General features: G+C 41.0%; 2 protein-coding genes across 9 annotated transcripts in view; one reads left to right on the top strand and one right to left on the bottom strand.

Moving 5' to 3' along the window:
- Positions 1–314: 314 nt before the first annotated feature.
- On the top strand, positions 315–3,443 carry rtraf (RNA transcription, translation and transport factor). The gene is made up of 8 exons (XM_042405031.1): positions 315–502; positions 1,100–1,224; positions 1,412–1,511; positions 1,770–1,850; positions 1,989–2,077; positions 2,250–2,318; positions 2,449–2,497; positions 2,746–3,443. The coding sequence occupies exons 1-8, from the start codon at positions 442–444 to the stop codon at positions 2,898–2,900; spliced, it is 729 nt and encodes a 242-aa protein (XP_042260965.1). The 5' UTR covers positions 315–441; the 3' UTR covers positions 2,901–3,443.
- Positions 3,444–3,521: 78 nt separating this feature from the next.
- nid2a (nidogen 2a (osteonidogen)) overlaps positions 3,522–17,759 on the bottom strand; it is a 48,948-nt gene continuing 34,710 nt past the window's right edge. For 3 of the 8 annotated variants that reach the window (XM_042405021.1, XM_042405020.1, XM_042405023.1), the window contains exons 20-41: positions 17,568–17,673; positions 17,250–17,374; positions 17,018–17,123; positions 16,314–16,447; positions 16,093–16,198; positions 15,218–15,351; positions 15,033–15,138; positions 14,203–14,327; positions 13,978–14,083; positions 13,655–13,764; positions 13,414–13,519; positions 12,791–12,924; positions 12,563–12,668; positions 10,702–10,831; positions 10,477–10,577; positions 10,175–10,347; positions 9,932–10,061; positions 9,670–9,841; positions 7,590–7,747; positions 6,779–6,902; positions 6,514–6,626; positions 3,522–4,617 (exon numbers count right to left, since the gene is read on the bottom strand). In XM_042405021.1, the coding sequence (XP_042260955.1) occupies positions 4,607–4,617; positions 6,514–6,626; positions 6,779–6,902; positions 7,590–7,747; positions 9,670–9,841; positions 9,932–10,061; positions 10,175–10,347; positions 10,477–10,577; positions 10,702–10,831; positions 12,563–12,668; positions 12,791–12,924; positions 13,414–13,519; positions 13,655–13,764; positions 13,978–14,083; positions 14,203–14,327; positions 15,033–15,138; positions 15,218–15,351; positions 16,093–16,198; positions 16,314–16,447; positions 17,018–17,123; positions 17,250–17,374; positions 17,568–17,673 (2,616 nt within the window). In that variant the 3' untranslated portion in view covers positions 3,522–4,606. The remainder of the gene's footprint in view (positions 4,618–6,513; positions 6,627–6,778; positions 6,903–7,589; positions 7,748–9,669; positions 9,842–9,931; positions 10,062–10,174; positions 10,348–10,476; positions 10,578–10,701; positions 10,832–12,562; positions 12,669–12,790; positions 12,925–13,413; positions 13,520–13,654; positions 13,765–13,977; positions 14,084–14,202; positions 14,328–15,032; positions 15,139–15,217; positions 15,352–16,092; positions 16,199–16,313; positions 16,448–17,017; positions 17,124–17,249; positions 17,375–17,567; positions 17,674–17,759) is intronic. The other 5 variants (XM_042405022.1, XM_042405024.1, XM_042405025.1 and 2 more) reach the window with 5 other exon arrangements.

Here is a 17,759-nt window from a genome sequence, read left to right as displayed (position 1 = left end):
AAGTTACATTAAATATTCTTTTCAGTCAAAATATGAAGTCTGCGTAAACATGTGTAATGCAGTAAATTGAAAGTACTCTGGGAATCCTGTTGAGTAATTTTAAGTATCATCAGATCAGCTCTTTCAATTACAGCAGCTGATTTCCAACACTTCCATGAGAGCTGCAGGAATGTTACATCAGATAAAATCTGGCCTTTGAAGCCGGAAAACAGCAGCATGTATTAAATAGAAGTGGTAGAAACAAGCTGTCTGCTTATATTAGTACTGTTGTGTGCTCAGTGAAGAGAAATTAATGTTGATAGTTGGAACAGGAAGTTGAAGCCTGTCCCGCACATGCGCAGTGCCACACACTGACAGCTGAGCTAGCAGAAGAAACCAGCTAAGCTAGCTTACTTGTTAGCTCAAGAAAGCTGTCGTTTGCACACCAAAACACACGTTGAAATGTTTCGGAGGAAGTTGACAGCTCTAGATTATCATAATCCCAACGGATTTGACTGCACAGGTAAGAAGAAACTCGTTAAGGAGCTCTTGAGTTGGTGAGTGGAGTTAAACGTGGAGCCGGCTAACGTGGAAGGAGACTACGCAGCGCCAAAGTCCACTTAAATATAGTAGTTTCGTGGTGTTTTTATTGCTGACAAACGTGTCTGTTTGTTAAAAGACTACACAAAATCACTTACAACCTCTTAGCACACCACACTTTTTTTCGGCATTGCTAATTTGAAGTAAACGCTCAGTTTTGCTCCTTGTGTTTACAATTAAATTCCAACATATGTCAACTAAAATTGAAAAGATGCAATTTAGCAAGCAAGTACATCAAAATATGGAAAATGGCATTTTATTTGCATATATCCAGTCAGAATTCAGGCTAATTTCTGAGCTGTAAATGTCAGTTTAAGACAGTCAAAGCAGTGAATTAAAATGCTTCACACAGACTCAAATGCAAACAACTTGCATCCTGCCATAAGTAGCTGAATGACAGAGATCATTTGTATTTATTTGTGTAGATGTTTGTGTTATATGATGTCAAATCATTGCATTTAGCTGCTGAGATAATATTTGTCCAGTAATCTACTCGTGTATCTGTCTCCTCTCTGCTCAGATGAGACACAGTTTAGGAACTGCATTGTGTGGCTGGAAGACCAGAAGATTCGACACTATAAGATAGAGGACAGAGGCAACCTGAGGAACATCCCCAGCTCAGACTGGCCCAAAGCCTACCAGAAGGTGACACCAGCACACTGCCACGTTCAATGTCAGTCAGTGAAATGTTAGCAAACCACCTTAAAGCTGACCTGAATGGTATTTATAAATAGAAATCTCATATCTGCTGCTACCAGACATCTGTACTATTGTTGTGGAAATGTCTGCACGTGCATGAGTTGTGTTTGAACTTCCCTTTTCCTGTGTGCAGTACCTGCAGGATGTGAACTGTCCGTTTGGAGTTCAGGAGAAGCAGGAAGCTGTAGACTGGTTACTGGGCCTGGCTGTACGATATGAATACGGAGACAATGGTATGATGTCAGCACACGTGCATCTGTTGTGAAAATTGCAGCTTTGATATCAGAGTATTTTGTCAGGACTCCAAACTAGTAATAATAACGTCTCTTGAAATACTGATGGTGACCAGTAGATGGAGACGTTATAAAAGCTATAACGTGTTCTGGTGATGTCAGCTCACCAGTCCTACAGTTTGTTTTCAGAGTTTTAACAGAAACTTTGCTTGCAGAGCCAAAACTGTCATTTCTGACCAAAAATCTGTCTCTCCTCAGTGGATAAGTATAAGAACTGTCAGCCGCTGGCAGCCTCCGGCAACAGCGACAAAGCAGTGGATCCTCTCGTCAACCTTGACAGTGAGTAGAAACACCACCCCGCTCCTCTTGCTCGTCCTTGCACTTTGTCTTCCTCACATTCTTTCTTCTCACCCTTCTTTTTTGATCTCTTCATTTCAGACGAAGGAGGCAATTATAACACGATGTGTGTTTTTTCAGGTAACTCGCCAGATTTCAAAGCAGGAGTGATGGCTCTGTCTAACATCCTCAAGATACAACGGCACGACGACTACCTGGTTATGCTCAAGGTGAGAGTGTGTTCATACTGTATGTGGGTATCAAGATATTTTCACTTTGATTTTACATTTCTGTAAATTGTATGCTTCAGCTTCACAACTCGGACTGTTTATATACTTTATATTATGTGAAGTTTACTTATTTAAGAAGAAAATTGCTAATCAGTTGGTCTGTTCCTGCCAGGCTATTCGTATTCTCATCCAAGACAGACTTTCTCCAGAAGCCATCACTAAAGCCAGCCAGAACAGAGAGGTAAGCTGAAGATACACATGTGCACATGTTATGTATTAGAATTCTTCTGGTAAAACTGCAGTTAAGTGATTTAAATCAGGGAAAGTTTGGGATTCTTTCTCAGTTGTAAATATTTTCCTCTTTGTTCCAGGGTGTTCCAGTAGCTTTAGACAAACACATCTTGGGTTTCGATACTGGAGGTGAGTGCTGCTTTTTTTCTGACATCATGCTGTAGAAAGTAAAGAAAAGGCAAACTGATGCAGCAGGGTTTGTTTGGATTTTTTGACACACGTTGATGTATCGGTGCAAGGACATACACTCAGCCGGGCAGCCCTGTGATCGGAAATCTCCCAGCGAGCTGCGGCGCGGAGCAACACACATGTATCCAATAAAAGTTAATCATCTATGGCAAAGTAAAATAAATGTTCACTCTGTCCTCTCCGCTCAGATGCGACTCTGAACGAAGCGGCCCAGATCCTCCGTCTGCTGCACATCGAGGAGCTGAGGGAGCTCCAGACTAAGATCAACGAGGCCATCGTAGCCGTTCAGGCCATCATAGCCGACCCCAAGACCGACCACAGGCTGGGCAAGGTCGGCAGATGAGAGCGAGGACGAAGAGGAGTGCCGGAGGAAGGGATGGACTGAACCGCGGGAGTTTTAATTTGATTTTGGAGAAGACGCCTGTTTAAGTTCGAGTCGGGACAGAAATGAGTTTGTTTTTCTGTTGTTGCATGAGATCAGACTGTGCTCAAGTTGGGAATTTGACGCAAATATGAGTGAATGCCAGGTTTTCAGTAGCTTTTTAAAATTTTTGTACAGAAGCTTAGGTTAAGTTGATACCAACCTTATCAAATGTACACTATTATGTTTCTAGCCATGTTACAATAGTTGCTCAACAGTTTGTATTGAGGTACTAATTTTCAATCACATGTTAAATGATTCATTTTTTCAGAGTCTGAGGTTGAACCTTCTGATAAACTCCTGGTTGCCATCATCTCCCTCAATAGAAACCACAAAGAAGCTCCTGAAATATTGAAACTGAGTTATATTTGTACCTTTTTGTTTTTCAGCTGAAAGAAAAGATTAGTTTGAAATGGAATATGAATTGATGCTGTATTAGGAAATACATACATGCAGTTGAACTGAGTTTGGCTCTTGTTCTTCCTCTATTGCGGATGTCTGGATGTCATTTTCCTGTTGAGCAATAACCTCCAAAACAATCTGTCAAGTACCAAATCACATTTTTATTGTTATAAATATCACATCTTATAAAAAGATAAAGATTTGAAAAGTAGTAGTAGTGAAAGTATTTGGCAAAAAAAAAAAAAAGAATAACGTCATTTCCGTCATGTGTGAAATCCAGATTAGTAGTGCAGAGAAATGTAGCAGGACTGTAGTTGTTGTGGTCTGACTGTGGCTCACAGGGCTGAGGGAGACAGATTATTACATATAATCTGATTACAGTAACCTGATTACAAAAACTTTCAGACATGCAACAATGGCAGTGATATTCCACTTAGATTTCATAGAGTGTGTAAGAACAACAACAGGTTTCTGAGTATGTTCTGTAGATTCTATTTCTAATCCAGTAAACAATGATCAGTGAACAGACGTGAATGTCTTCAGTATTGATTCTGTCAGACTTTTCATATGAGAGTGGTATCAATCTTCTCATGTAGCTCTCAGCAGGAGAGTGAATAAGTGTATTTCCCAAAAAGTCAAGCTGTATTTATTTCTGTTCAGACACCATTCTGTACGCTATATAATTAGACTGGTGACACAGAATTTAAAAGCCGCTGTGGCCAGCTGACCGAAAAGCTAATGCTCAGTTTCACAACAGGACTTTGGCTCGAACGTTTCAACGTCTTAAAGCTCTTCGTGTCATTCTTCTTTGGCTTTAAAGAACAGAAAAACCTACACTCACATACATTTTAAAAATCTGATTTCATTGTTCGGTAGCTTTAATCGATTGATAGAAAACCAAAAAAACAAAAAAAAAAACAACTCACGTACAAAAATACAGTAGAAAAAAAACTAAAAATGAGGTATAAAACAAATTTACAAAACATTTATTTTGGGGGTTATATCTTTAAGGTGAGATAATGGGGGTGGGTGGTGGGTGGGTGGAGGGGATGTAAATTTGCTCTGCCGGCCGTTCTGGCGACAGGAAGTCATCTTGCTCCCTTGTGAGTGTCCTTTTCTTCTGAGGGACACTGGAGAGGAAGTTTGTTAGGGTGGTCCTGCCCTCTGTTCAGGAGTTGCCCCAGAACTTTTAGCACCAAAAGGACCCTGCGGCTGCCAGTCCGTCGTTAGTGGCTCCCTGCGACACAGAAATCGCAAACTTAATTAGACAAATGGTACGTTTTTATCACTTTGTTACGCATATTTCGTCCCCTTGTGAAAGTAAAAACCTCCTGTTTTTCCTCTACGGGTGGAAATGAGGAGTTAAAAAGGTCTGATTTTCACTTCCTGTGTGAATCCAAATGTGACAAGATGAGAGCTTTAGTGCTGCAGCCTAATGAAAGAGACCCTGCATCCTGAACAAAGCCCTGCACTTAACAACTTGTGGTGACTGAGAATTATCTCCGTAAAGAGCATGTGTGTGTGTGTGTGTGTGTGTGTGTGTGTGTGTTCATGTATTCAACAATAACAGCTTTTAAGCCTCTTACAACCAGCTCCCAAACCCTTAACAAGTGTGTTTTAGAGCTGTCATCATGGTCAGAATTACACCACACATCGACATCTTTGAAGCAAGCGGCTGTTATGTAGTCTGAGGCTTTAGAGAGTGTAAGAGGATGTTTGCAGCGACGCACACTAGCGTCATCATTCGGACCTTTTGAGAGGAAGACGCACATACAGTACGCGCAAACTGCATTGTGTTTTGCGTGACTTCCGAACTCTTCTATCATGACCAGATTTGACACACTCTGCAGATGTGTGTGCAGCTTTGACAATGACAAGGTAGTACTTTAGGGATTATCCTGTGTTTAGTGAGCTACTTTGTACTTTAAAGGTGCTTAACACAAGGCTATAGAGGGACTTGAAGCCATCTGCAGACATCAACACATCAAACATGACACACACACACACACAAAATACAGGTAGAGGGTCTTACACAGCTGTGTAATCATTCTTCTTTGGTCTCATGTACACACACACACACACACAGGTCACAAGAAGAGGGTCGCAGACAGCTGTGTAATCATTCTGCTTGTGCCTATTTCATGAGTGTATGTGAGTCATCACACACACACACACACACACACACACACACAAAGAAGAAGTGTGGGTGTGGAGTCGAGGGTCTAAGCCAGCTGTGTGATGACTGTTTTCTGTGTACAGGGTGATGAAACACAAAACTGGGTTTCTCGAGGATGTGTTTACATCACCTGAAAAAAAATCAGTTTTTTAACATTCAGCTCCTCATCGCTGTAATCAGGCCTGTTAATACATCCAATAATCTGTTGAAGTTGTTATTAGTGTCTAATGGATCACATAACATCTGAGGTCTGAGAAACTCAAACATGCTGTTGTGTCAACTAGACTGGATTACTGAGATGATTTGGAATATAAACAATTCAATTAGTCGATTGACAGAATGTTAATTGGCAACAATTCAGATGACACATTCATTGTTTAAGTCATTTTTCAAGGTTAAAAATCCCAAAATGCTGTTTCACTTTTGTCCAGTGTGAGGAGTTGTTGCTTTTTTTTTACTTTTTTCTTTCACTGTGAACAGAATTTTGCTCAGTTATGAGTTTTCACTTTTGGTTGGACAGAAAGATAAATGACAACACATCAACTAGTGTTTGAGGAAATTGTTGCATTATTTGAAATTTTCTGATATTAAAAAACAATAACTTAGAACACACAGTTAACCCTTCACTGGGATGTTGTTATCTCAGTGTAAATGCAGCCTTCAGGGTTAAGGTGACATCTGGTAGGAGTTGACTGACGTGATGACATCACTGCACACAAACCAATGAGCTCACTGTCTGCGACATCTTGAAGTCAGTGTGTGTGTTTGTTTAGATGTTACTATACAGAGCCAAAAGGACATGTCTGAACAAAGTGTGTGTGTGTTTATATAAAACAGCAAAGCAACCACATTAAATCAATAAATAATACATTGAACCATTGATTAAAATTTGAAAAAGCACTTCTGTTTACAACACTACAGAGATTATGGCTGCCTGTTGTCATGACATGAACTCACCTGATAGACAGTGAGATGTTGCTATGGCGATGCCGTAGAGGTGAGAGCGCTGGTCAGGCAGGTATTCGTCGGTGAACTGACTGCTGTCTTTGCTTACTGCGATCACGCCATCCCTATGAGGACACAGAGAGAGAGACACTGAGGATGGACCGTATGGCTTCATGCTGATCAGCTCATTGATTAGTGATCAGTAGTGAATAAAACAATAAAATGACAACAGCCAGATTGTAGTCAAACAAACAGAAAGATGAATAAAGACGCGTACCTCCTCCAGTCAGTGTAATAGAAGTGGTTCCTGTAGTAGACCATGCTGAACGGGTAGTTGAGGGTGGCGTGGATCACTTTTCGACCTGAACCATCCGGGAATATACACTCTAAACGCTTTGTACCTGATGAACAGAAGAAAAGAGGAAGACGTAAGAAAAGAAATTATCTTTAGCATGTTGCTCTTTTGATATAGAGTTTGTTGGGCCTCCATTGTATGTTTAAGTTGAGTTGAGAGGATGTAACATGAGCACAGCTGCTACCACTGTTAAGAGTAATAAAAGTTATTTTAGCATCAGAATGAGATTCAAACATTAACTGTTTGAGCCCCTGAAGTCCTGAAAGATGATATTTTTTTATCTTGTTCACCCAAGATAGTGTTTTCAGAGATAATAACTTGTGCAAACAAGATTTGAAGGCTCCATATCTGTTAATAAAAACACTTTTTTTTCCAAACATGCAGAGGAGGTGGAGGTACTCCTTTAACCCTCTGCAGTCTTCCTCTCAGCCTGCTTACTAGGTAAGTTAGGACGACGCAGCCTGAAAGATGAAACCCAGGGCAAAAAAAGTCTGCATATCACTTGGCGCCGACCGTTAAGATTATTGTTGTATCAACTCAGACTCCTCTCAGCTGGATTTTGGCAGCTGAACAGTCAGAGGACAGTGTTTAGAGAAGTCTTAGAGAGTAAATCAAACTGAAACTCTAAAAGTGATGGGGGGGACATGTCTCCCCCCGTCTCCAGTGGGAATGACACCCTTATAGATGACCACTAGCCATCAACAGAGATAGGAGTAGTATAGTAGTAGTTTACCTGCGTCAGCCCAGCAGATCTGTCCAGAAGAAGAGTCGTACGTTAAAGCATTTGGCAAACCGATCCCATCAGACACCACCACTCTGCGGTTCTGACCGTCCACTGACGAACTTTCAATCTTAGGAGCCTCTCGGTTCCAGTCTGTCCAGTACAGAGTGCTGCAGAGAGAGACAGACACAACGCATTATAGAGCTTATTTCACTCAAACTCTATCATGCAAATGATTTACTTTAGAGTGGTTTTTTTTGGAAACTGTAGGACTGTACTTGTGCACTCATATTCAATTATCCCAGACGGATTTATTCTTTATTTCTTCTACTGTGAGAATGTCAGCGACGTGTTTTGAGATCTGGTTAATACAATGAGACAAGAGGGAAAACCGCACACGAGCGTGCTCACAACCACACACAGACACATGACCAGGTACGTCAAGGTACAAGAGCGCGGGGCTCCAGGGACCGGCTGTCTCATGCTGATGAGGTCACGGTCAGGTTACTCTGAGCAACGTGCCACCTTTGACCCCGGCTCCCCTCGGTGCATTTTTTTGGAAGCGTTTCATCTGGATACATCAGAAATATGGACACAAATAGGCATATTTTTCTAATTTCCAGCTGGTTCCTTCGTATTTCTCATTAATGTGTTTTTATGATGCATCAAATCATATTTTATTGTTTGTGTCATTAATGTGCTCGGCGGGATCATAACAGAGCTTTAGGCAGAGTGTGTGTTATGACGCCACGCTGTTTTTGTAGATGATGGTGTACATGTGGGCAGTCCGTTGGGAACTACAGGTAATACACACCACATGAGCAATCAGCTTACACACACACACACACACACACACACACACACACACACACACAGTGTTTATGGGTCTTAATCAATTTGTTGAAGGTATGGGTGAGCAGATGTCCGTGTATGAGACGTTCATACACGTGTACATGTTGTCATAAAGTGTGTGCACATAATTTCAGTGTGTCTGCTTCGCTGTGTTTGGTTATGTTTCTGTGAGTGTGTGTGAGTGTGTGTGTGTGTGTGTAAGGGCTACATGTGCAGACTCAGAAATCACAGAGCACATGCTTCATCATCAGCGTACCCGTGTAAAGACGTAATTACCTTTAGGACTTGGCTTTTTGTCAGAACACGTACAAACACACACACATGGCTTTCAGTCAGAAAATAAACTGTCAAACCAATAATGTGAAACACACATTTTGAGGTTTTATGATTTGGGATATTGATGCTGTGTTTAATCTTTTTGTATCAACCACATTAACACACATACACACACATACCTGTTGATTATGTGATTAGTTGCGATGATGAAAAGCAGATGTTAGTCCTGGAGAGTTGACTGATGATGGCCTCATGCTTTTGTTGCGCGCATGCGTGTGTGTGTGTGTTTGTGTCTGTCCAGGATTAATAGCATCAGTAAATCCTGTATAGTTTTCTTGGCTTCGTTCAGTGTAACACCCACAGAGAAAGCACTAAAAGTCACTTATATGAAAGTATGATTAAACATACGTTATTAAAGGGCCACCCCACCCTAAAATCCAAATCCCAATGATTTTCCTACAATCGCCCCGTCTCATACTGATGAAGTCATGTTATGTCACAATCCCCCCCGGTCTAGAAAGCAGACTCAACAAGGATCCTCTCTGCAGATTGGCTGCACTGTGCTGATAAATTAGATACAGGCTGTGTTGACTCATTGCCTGACTGAGGACTTAACTGAGTTTGATTTCATGGTCGTGCTAAACATCTGGGTCTTCTTCAGATGCAAAATGACTGTGGGTACAGTGAAGTCTGCATCTCATTCTGCCTCAGTGAAGCACCTCCAGGATATTACACTTGACCGTGAAGACAGTGTGTGGGCGCTTGTCTTGGTTCTTGCTCAGGGAAGAGATTTGTACATGCTTGTAAAATCCAGATTAAACTGTCCCGAGCCTTTAGAAGTGGTGAGCTGAATGAGTTTTCTGAGGGTGAAATTTCAGGCTTTTTTCCCACTTAAATAAGCAATAAAAAGGCAGAGAAAAGAAAGACAGAAAGAGAAGCGGTTAGATGAACGGAGGGGCTTTACCCGGTGGAAGAGACCACTATGATGGCTCGGGGGTTGACCAAGTCTGCGTCAAACAGCGTCCTCCTCCCGCTGCCGTCCAGGTTGGCGGTTTCGATCACGTCTGGGTTCGAGTCGACCCAGAACATCAACCTGCGTTTGACGTCCACCGCCAAACCCTCTGGACTGACCAGATCTGCAGGAAGTATAGAAATCATTAAAACATAATGCAACATTTATTATAGAAATGAAGGCCAGGACAGTGTGTGTGTATGTGTGTTCTTACTGGTGTTAATGAGTATCTCAGGCTCAGCTCCAGATTCCATTGATGCTCTATTGATGGTCCTTGCAGACAAATCTGTCCAATAGACTTGGTTCTCTTTGCAGTCATATGATAAACCAACGACTATGGAACCCTGGATAACATATACATGATGACATATGGTGACATGATTACAGCCACATCAGTAAAACAGTTGTTCTATGCTATTATAGAGCTAAATATGTAACATATCTATTCATATCTTACATGTAGAGTCAGTAGTGTTTTGGAGCGGCTTGCATCTAGTCTGGTCCCGTTTAGAGGCAGCGCTCCTATTTTCTGTCCCTGAGCGTACAGCAGTGTGACGTCAGTGTTTGTGGGAGGGGTCACATCTGGGCGGGGCAATGGCCGTACAGTGGGCGGAGCCACTGAGGGAAGGCCTGAGACAAAATTGGATGGAATAAAAAAAAAAAAAATCAGCTGTGATTGGTGGCAATAAGACTAGCATTATACAGTACAGTCACACGTCATTTTGACCATGTAAACAGAGAAGACATGAAAACACTCACATGCAGGTTTGACCACATCATGTGATCGGGTGCCAGGAACCTCCCGCCCGTCCTGGTCCACACACCAACAGTAGGTGGTCTCCCCGTAACACTGGACTGGACTGAGAGGGTGGAAGAATCAGAATTTGAAGAAGCCTGATTTTTTCTCTAGTAATTAAAGCATTAAAACCCATTTCAACCACTCTGTGTGTGTGTGTGTGTGTGTGTGTGTGTGTGTGTGTGTACCTGAATTGTCCATCTGGCTCACACTGAGGCACGTATTGTTGTGGCTCTGGTTTCCCACCGTAGTGCTCAATCAAACTGGCCCTCCATCGCTCACACACACTCTCAGGGCGCTGGGTCGGAGCCACAGGGACTGCGGGGGGACATGAATCAAACAGACCCGTTCTTAAAGCTAAATATAATGCTACACTTCAGATTCTGCTCTGTTGTACTTTGTCATTATCTATTCTATTACATTCTCGGGGTGTTTTCTAGCTGGCTGAGTTTATATCACAGTGATAGAGGTGGAGTGCTTGATTAATGGTGTGGGGAGGTCCTGTGTTTAAAGAGGCGCACACATCTTGCTTTTGTCAAAACTGTTTACCTTGTAAAATCTCTTTAATAACTCACTTTATAGGAGAGCTTTAAAACCAAACCCGAAACCACTTTAGGCTTCCACTAATGTTTATACTGGACTCCCTTGCTCTCTTAATTTAGCCGTGTAAATTTCTAATGTAGGATTGTACAGTTTATGCATTAAGAGGGAGATCATAATAATATTTGAGAGGAGGGTGAGAATAGAACAGAAATATAGTGACAAATCAGAAAAGTAAAGAGAAACAAAGAATAATTAATTAGACTATCAAACTGATGTCATGTAATAAGTTTTTCCACCAGTATTTATTGCAGACGTGGTTAACATGACGGAATCCAGTCACATGAATCACTTGGCTTTACTACTATTTACTCTTAAACCACATGGCTGTTTGAGTTTAGTGGTTCAAGTGTCTCTGACGTCCTTTCCAGAAATCAGAAGCATGTGGATTGTCCACTAAATTGATGATATTTTAATCCAGAAACTGGCAGTTAGTTATCTTACTCATGTGGGTACACTTAAATACAGACTAATTGCGACCAGCGCACACATTTAAGAGTTTAACTTGGGTGCTAAACTGCTAAATGTGTTACAAATTTAATTCATAAATACAACTGAAATAGTCTAATTATGGGGTTAAAGCCGCACAAATAATCCACATTTTGTTTCTTAGCTCCTGATTTGGACCGGTGGAGTTTCAGTCCAAACCAAAACTGAGCAGGAAATGCTTCTGACTCCCTCATCATGAACTATTACTGAGAAATCTCTGAATAAGGCTTCAGTGCAGTGGACACCAAAAAAAAGAGACTGTGGTTGTCCTGGACAGCTTCCGCATGTGAATAAGTGCAACTAAATATGAGTCAAGATGGTAATGAAACAAAACTGTGTGCTCTTTTTAAATCTAACTCATCTAAACAAACACCTAAACACAAGCTGGTCCAACAACGTAACAAAGTGTGCATACATGTGTGTTTGTGTGTGTCTGGGCAGCTTCTGTAGGCTGGGTGTAACACTGTGCTGTCACTCATCTGGTCGGGCAGCCTGTCTTGTTTTGGTTTGGTTGCCTTGGCAACAGCTGGCAGCTCATCTTACCACGAAAATGACCACCTCAGATGTTTGTACGGACGGTCATAAATGGAATTTATAGCAAGACCTGGATTTATAGGACAGCCTCTATGTGTACGTTAGAGTGTGAGTGAGAGGAAGAGAGAAGATCACAGAGATTTTTTTTTCCCACAAGGACATTAAATGTTAAATTTATGATGCACATAATATATTCTCCACTGCTATAGCTGCCCACCCAACTAATTATCAAATGATATGTGGTATGGATATTACGAGTACACCAAATTAAAGTTTACAGATGTTCTAAAGATCTTGCTCAGGTCTCATTAACATGTCTTCATGGCTATTTAGTTTTGTATTTCACACAGACTGGATTCACAAATCATTGGCTGAATCCATATTTATGAAACTCCTGGTGTCTCAAGCAGTGATTAAGAACCTCACCTGGTCTGTCACAGTCTACACGTGCTACACCAGCTGGAGTCCTGGTTCCTGCTCTCTCCTGACCGCGTCTGTCCACACACCAACACTGTCCAGTGGAACCGTGACACTAAAATACATGATAAAAACAATAATATTAGTAAGAAGAAGAAAAGCAACTACAAAACAAGTAAAATACAAAAAAACAACATGATGAATCTACCTCTGTATGTAGAGAAATAACAGTCTTACCTGTTGAGACATGTACTGTCCATCTGCATCACATTGAGGTACAAAGACTCCAACTACAGGATATCCATCTGGACTGCTATTCAGTATGTTGTCTCTGTGGTGCTCACATTGAGTTTTAGGACGCTGAGGTTCATCTGAAGAAAAACACATAAAAGTTCTTGGCAAAACTGTATATGCAAGTCTTTGGCTGGTTAGGTCTCCTGACTACTAGGACTGCTCTCCTTATCTGGTCCTACCAACTCTATGCTGATGATATTCAACTTTCCTTTGCTTCTTCTGGCACACGGACGGAGGCAGGAGTCTGTGCATCTGTCTGTCATCATCATCTCAACCAAGCTGTAAGAAAATGTTCTTCTTTCTCAATAATCCTAATCTCTGACTGTGAAAAAATCCTGCATTCTGTCAGCCACTTGTACATTCACTCTTGAAGTATTCTCATCCTACAACTCATCTAGAAGGCTGCTGAATATTTGTGTCCCACTCCGTGAAATGATGCATTACGATGCAGCACTCCTGCTTCTTAGTTTACATGTTAAAACCACCTTGGTATAAGCCACTGTAACAGTTAGGACTCATATGAAACAAAGCCTAAGTGGTCTTGGGTGGTATAACACAAGTCTCACCTGGTTTGTCACAGTCTTTAGGTTGTGCACCAGGTGGTGTCCTGGTTCCTGGTCTCTCCTGCCCGCTGCTGTCAACACACCAACAATGTCCACTGGAACTATGGCACTGGAACAGACATAATGATGATTGTAACAGTCATAACAATAAAGAGTAAGGATGTACAGGAAATCTAATTTATATATATATATATATATATATATATATATATATATATATATATATAAACAATCACAATAATACCTGTTGAGATGTATACTGTCCATTAGCATCACACTGAGGTACAAATACTCCTGGGCTGGTGGTCCTTACGCTGTCTCTGCGCTGCTCACAGTCAGTTTTAGGACGCACATCTGAGAATTAAAGATCATTTTTTTAAAAACTTATACATCAAATGGAAATATTAGTAAATACATAGTCACTCCAGAGTACAGATACTATTCTCATTGGTCAAGTCACCATCTAATGTACCCTTGTTTGGCTAGTAAAGTCTCTTCTTAATCTGTCTGGAGCCTTCGTGTTATACAAGACACAAAATAGCACATTGAGCAAAACTTTTCCCTCACCTGGTTTGTCACAGTCTGTGGGTGTTGCGCCAGGTGGAGTCCTGGTTCCTGCTCTCTCCTGCCCCCTATTGTCCACGCACCAACAATGTCCAGTGGAGCCGTGGCACTGAAGCAATAATTACAGATTGTTAAGGTATTATGTTTAGAATTCTATTTAAGTTACTCAAAGTAATATTAAACCCGCAGGTAAATCACAGTTAAATAAGTCTGTCACCAGATGCTAACCTGCAATTGTATGTACTGTCCATTAGTATCACACTGAGGTACAAAGGCTCCAGGATATGCCTCTGGACTGCTCTGTGCCCTGTCTTTGTGGTGCTCACAGTGAGTTTTAGGACGCTCTGGTTCATCTGGGTAAGAAAAATGTTATTAGGAAACGTAGATGTTTATAGCAAAATTGAAGTGAGTTATTATGCTCTCATATACTTTCTGCTGCTCCTATGCTATGATATTTAGTAAATACCAATTCAACAAAAATATCTTTTCACAGAATCACATCTTCGAAGTCTACATGAGCACATAAGCAGTTTTAAAGGTGGTCAACTTATAAAACCTCTTGTTTTTGCTGATGGATGCTACAGCGTTGGAGTATTCTCTCTCTCCTCAGTTCCCATCCTCTTAGACCTTTTACATTTTTTGACTTTTAAAGGCTTTTAAGAGGTTGAGGGCATACTGTCTGCTCCCGGACTGGCTGAACTTATTGTGGGTGGTGCAGGGGTGTTTTCAGCAGACATCTTCAGCACTGAGGTTCAACATGGTTCAATACTGAGCCCCCTGCTATTTCTCTCCACACTAGATCTCTAAACCCTAAACCTTATCTGCTGCTGCTGCTGTTGGCCTTTTAAAGCCATACTAACTCCTGCATGTACTACTATAAATCCCATCTGGCTGGCCTCCTCAAGTATTCTCTTAAGTCCCTACAGCTTATTCATAACACTCATTAACCTTTTGGTTTATCCACCTCAGATTAACTGATATCATTCTCGATATTCTTGGATTTCCTAAGCTCAATACTTATCTGTTTAACCTCTTGGCCTATTAGAAAACAGACTCACCTGGTTTGTCACAGTCTTTGGGTGCTGTACCAGGTGGTGTCCTAGTTCCCGGTCTCTCTTGTCCGTTACTGTCCACACACCAACAATGTCCAGAGGAACTATGACACTGAAATACACAAAAATTAGAATAACCATAATGATAGAGTAAACACATTATGCTTCCATACATTTAAACCAGCTTTTACCTGTTGAGATCTATATGCTCCATTAGTATCACACTGAGGTACAAACACTCCTGGTATAGGATGTCCCTCTGGACTGGTGGTCTGTACACTGTCTCTGTGGTGCTCACAGAAAGTTTTGGGACGCTCTCGCTCATCTGGTTGAGAGGGAAGGACAATAACAGGATCAGTTTCCATCTGTAATGATTGTAACTAAAGGAATAAAAAGTGTGCAAATGTCTGATTCCCTTTGTGCAGTTCATTTTGTATTATAATTACATTATCCTTCACTGCTTGTACTTCTACTTTTAGGTAAATACTGGATGAGGACTTGTGTATAGAAATATAAATGCACTTTAACAAGGCACTTTTTAGAGGAATGGCTGAGGTGATGTATATTTTCTAACTGACACTCATAAGTTTAAAAGTCTCATAAAATAATTCATAAATGTGTCAACCTTTAGATCATATGAGAAAAAATAGCAAACTTACAGCAACTACTACTTGCTTTCCTTTATCTCATATCTTTTTGGTTTCATCTTACTCTGTCACTCTGTCATCCTATACTATCAACATCTCACCACACACACAGTCTCGCAGTGATATCACCTGTTTTTCCAGGCATTCCAAGGCTATGACCCAATGACCTCCAGAGTGTACCACTTACAAGGTTAGACACACACTCACGTAAACGTGCTGTCTGTTTGACTTGTCATTGAGTTGAGGAATTAGGGGGTTCACAGGTCAATGTTTAGCAAGAAAGCCTTGGAGAGGCATGACATAATACACCTGCTGATGCTGATACTGTTACTTGCAGATAACAAAACAGTTTTAAGTCCTCATGGGAAGCTTAATAGAGGGAGAAGTCTGTCTTTCTGTGTATGCATTTCTTTTCTCACCTGGTTTGTCACAGTCTTTAGGTGGTGTACCAGGAAATGTCCTGGTTCCCTCTCTTTCCTGCCCACTCTTGTCTACACACCAGCAATATCCAGAAGATCCGTGACACTAAAATATATACATTTTATTAATTTCATGTAGTCAGAATTTTTTTATGTTATTGTAAATTAAATACAAAAACAATATTAGTCTGTCATTCACTGATCAATAATCAGCTGCTGACCTGCAGTGGTGTGTACTGTCCACTAGCATCACATTGGGGTACATAGACTCCAACTCCAGGATGTCCCTCTGGACTGGTAGTCTGTATGCTGTCTCTGTGGTGCTCACATTGAGTTTTAAAATGCTCTGGTTCATAGAGAGAGGATGAGAAATAATGAGTATGAAAATTACAAATGAATGTGCAGTTGAACAAATATGTGATCACGAACAAATACTGTCTCTCAGTCTCTCATAGAATAGTGTTTGATTTCTCTGCCATGCTGGTTAGCAAATTTTTCAAATACTCCAAATATATATACATTTTTCATCTTTTGACTCCATCATATTGTGTTCAAATAGTAGGCTCAGAGTCTGTTGTCTTTTCGATAATTAGTATTTAAAAAGTGGAAACTGGTGTCCAGTCCACTCACTAAGGCTAAGCTAAGATCCCTTCAGAAGTTAAGTGTCATTGTTTTCTCCTCCTTGCTGGTGATGTGGCACACCAGGGTGGTGTCATCTGCATATATGAGCATTTTATGTCGTTGATAAAGACTAGTTGACTGAAGTACCCCTTTAATGTAAATGGCTTTAGCCTCAAACCAAAGTGTGCCACAATTATATTTTGTCATTGTGCAGAAAAATCTGAAGAGAACTCAGAAATCAATAGACACATCACATCATTACATTTTGGGAGGCACTGGATTGAGAAGAATGCATTTTCCTCACCTGGTTTGTCACAGTCTTTGGGTGTTGTACCAGGTAGAGTCCTGGTTCCTGGTCTCTCCTGGCCACTACTGTCTACACACCAACAATGTCCAATGGAACCGTGGCACTGCAATTAATAATATCAACCCATCAATAACAACAACAACAATATATTTTATAAGCATAGAATAAAATGTATTTTCTAAGTTGTGGGTGATAAAAAGTCCTTTCCAAAACTTAATTTCTCACAAACCTGCAACGGTGAGTACTGTCCATTAGCATCACACTGGGGCACATAGGCTCCAATTATAGGATATCCCTCTGGACTGGTAGTCTGTATACTGTCTCTGTGGTGCTCACAGGGAGTTTTAGGACGCTCTGGTTCATATGAGGAGATTAAGATGAACAAAATATTACACATTTTTACATAATCTAATCCTTTCTTTGAAGACCAACTTCTAGGGACAGAGTTCGTACCTTTGCCACATGTTGCCATCAAGTACGACTAGTCATTAATGTTTGTGATACAAGCTGTCATGGCAGTGTTTGTGTCAGTGAATGTATTTCTCACCTGGTCTGTCACAGTCTGTAGGTGCTGTACCAGGTGGAGTTCTGGTTCCTGCTCTCTCCTGCCCCCTCCTGTCCACACACCAACAATGTCCGGTGGAGCCATGGCACTGCAATGATTTATTAAACGTTTCAAAATCAGTACATCACCTAACTCAAGTGATCAGTCACGTACTTTAACAATCTGTCAGTCAGT

This window comes from Thunnus maccoyii, chromosome 24 (genome assembly GCF_910596095.1).
Source record: "Thunnus maccoyii chromosome 24, fThuMac1.1, whole genome shotgun sequence".
Taxonomy (NCBI): domain Eukaryota; kingdom Metazoa; phylum Chordata; class Actinopteri; order Scombriformes; family Scombridae; genus Thunnus; species Thunnus maccoyii.
This window is presented reverse-complemented; position numbering and strand designations above follow the sequence as displayed.

Excerpts from the sequence above, each read along its gene's own strand:
- rtraf (XM_042405031.1), top strand. The coding sequence starts at position 442 with ATGTTTCGGAGGAAGTTGACAGCTCTAGATTATCATAATCCCAACGGA. Across the intron at positions 1,512-1,769 it reads ATATGAATACGGAGACAATG|TGGATAAGTATAAGAACTGT; the intron begins GTATGATGTCAG and ends GTCTCTCCTCAG. Across the intron at positions 1,851-1,988 it reads TCCTCTCGTCAACCTTGACA|GTAACTCGCCAGATTTCAAA; the intron begins GTGAGTAGAAAC and ends GTGTTTTTTCAG.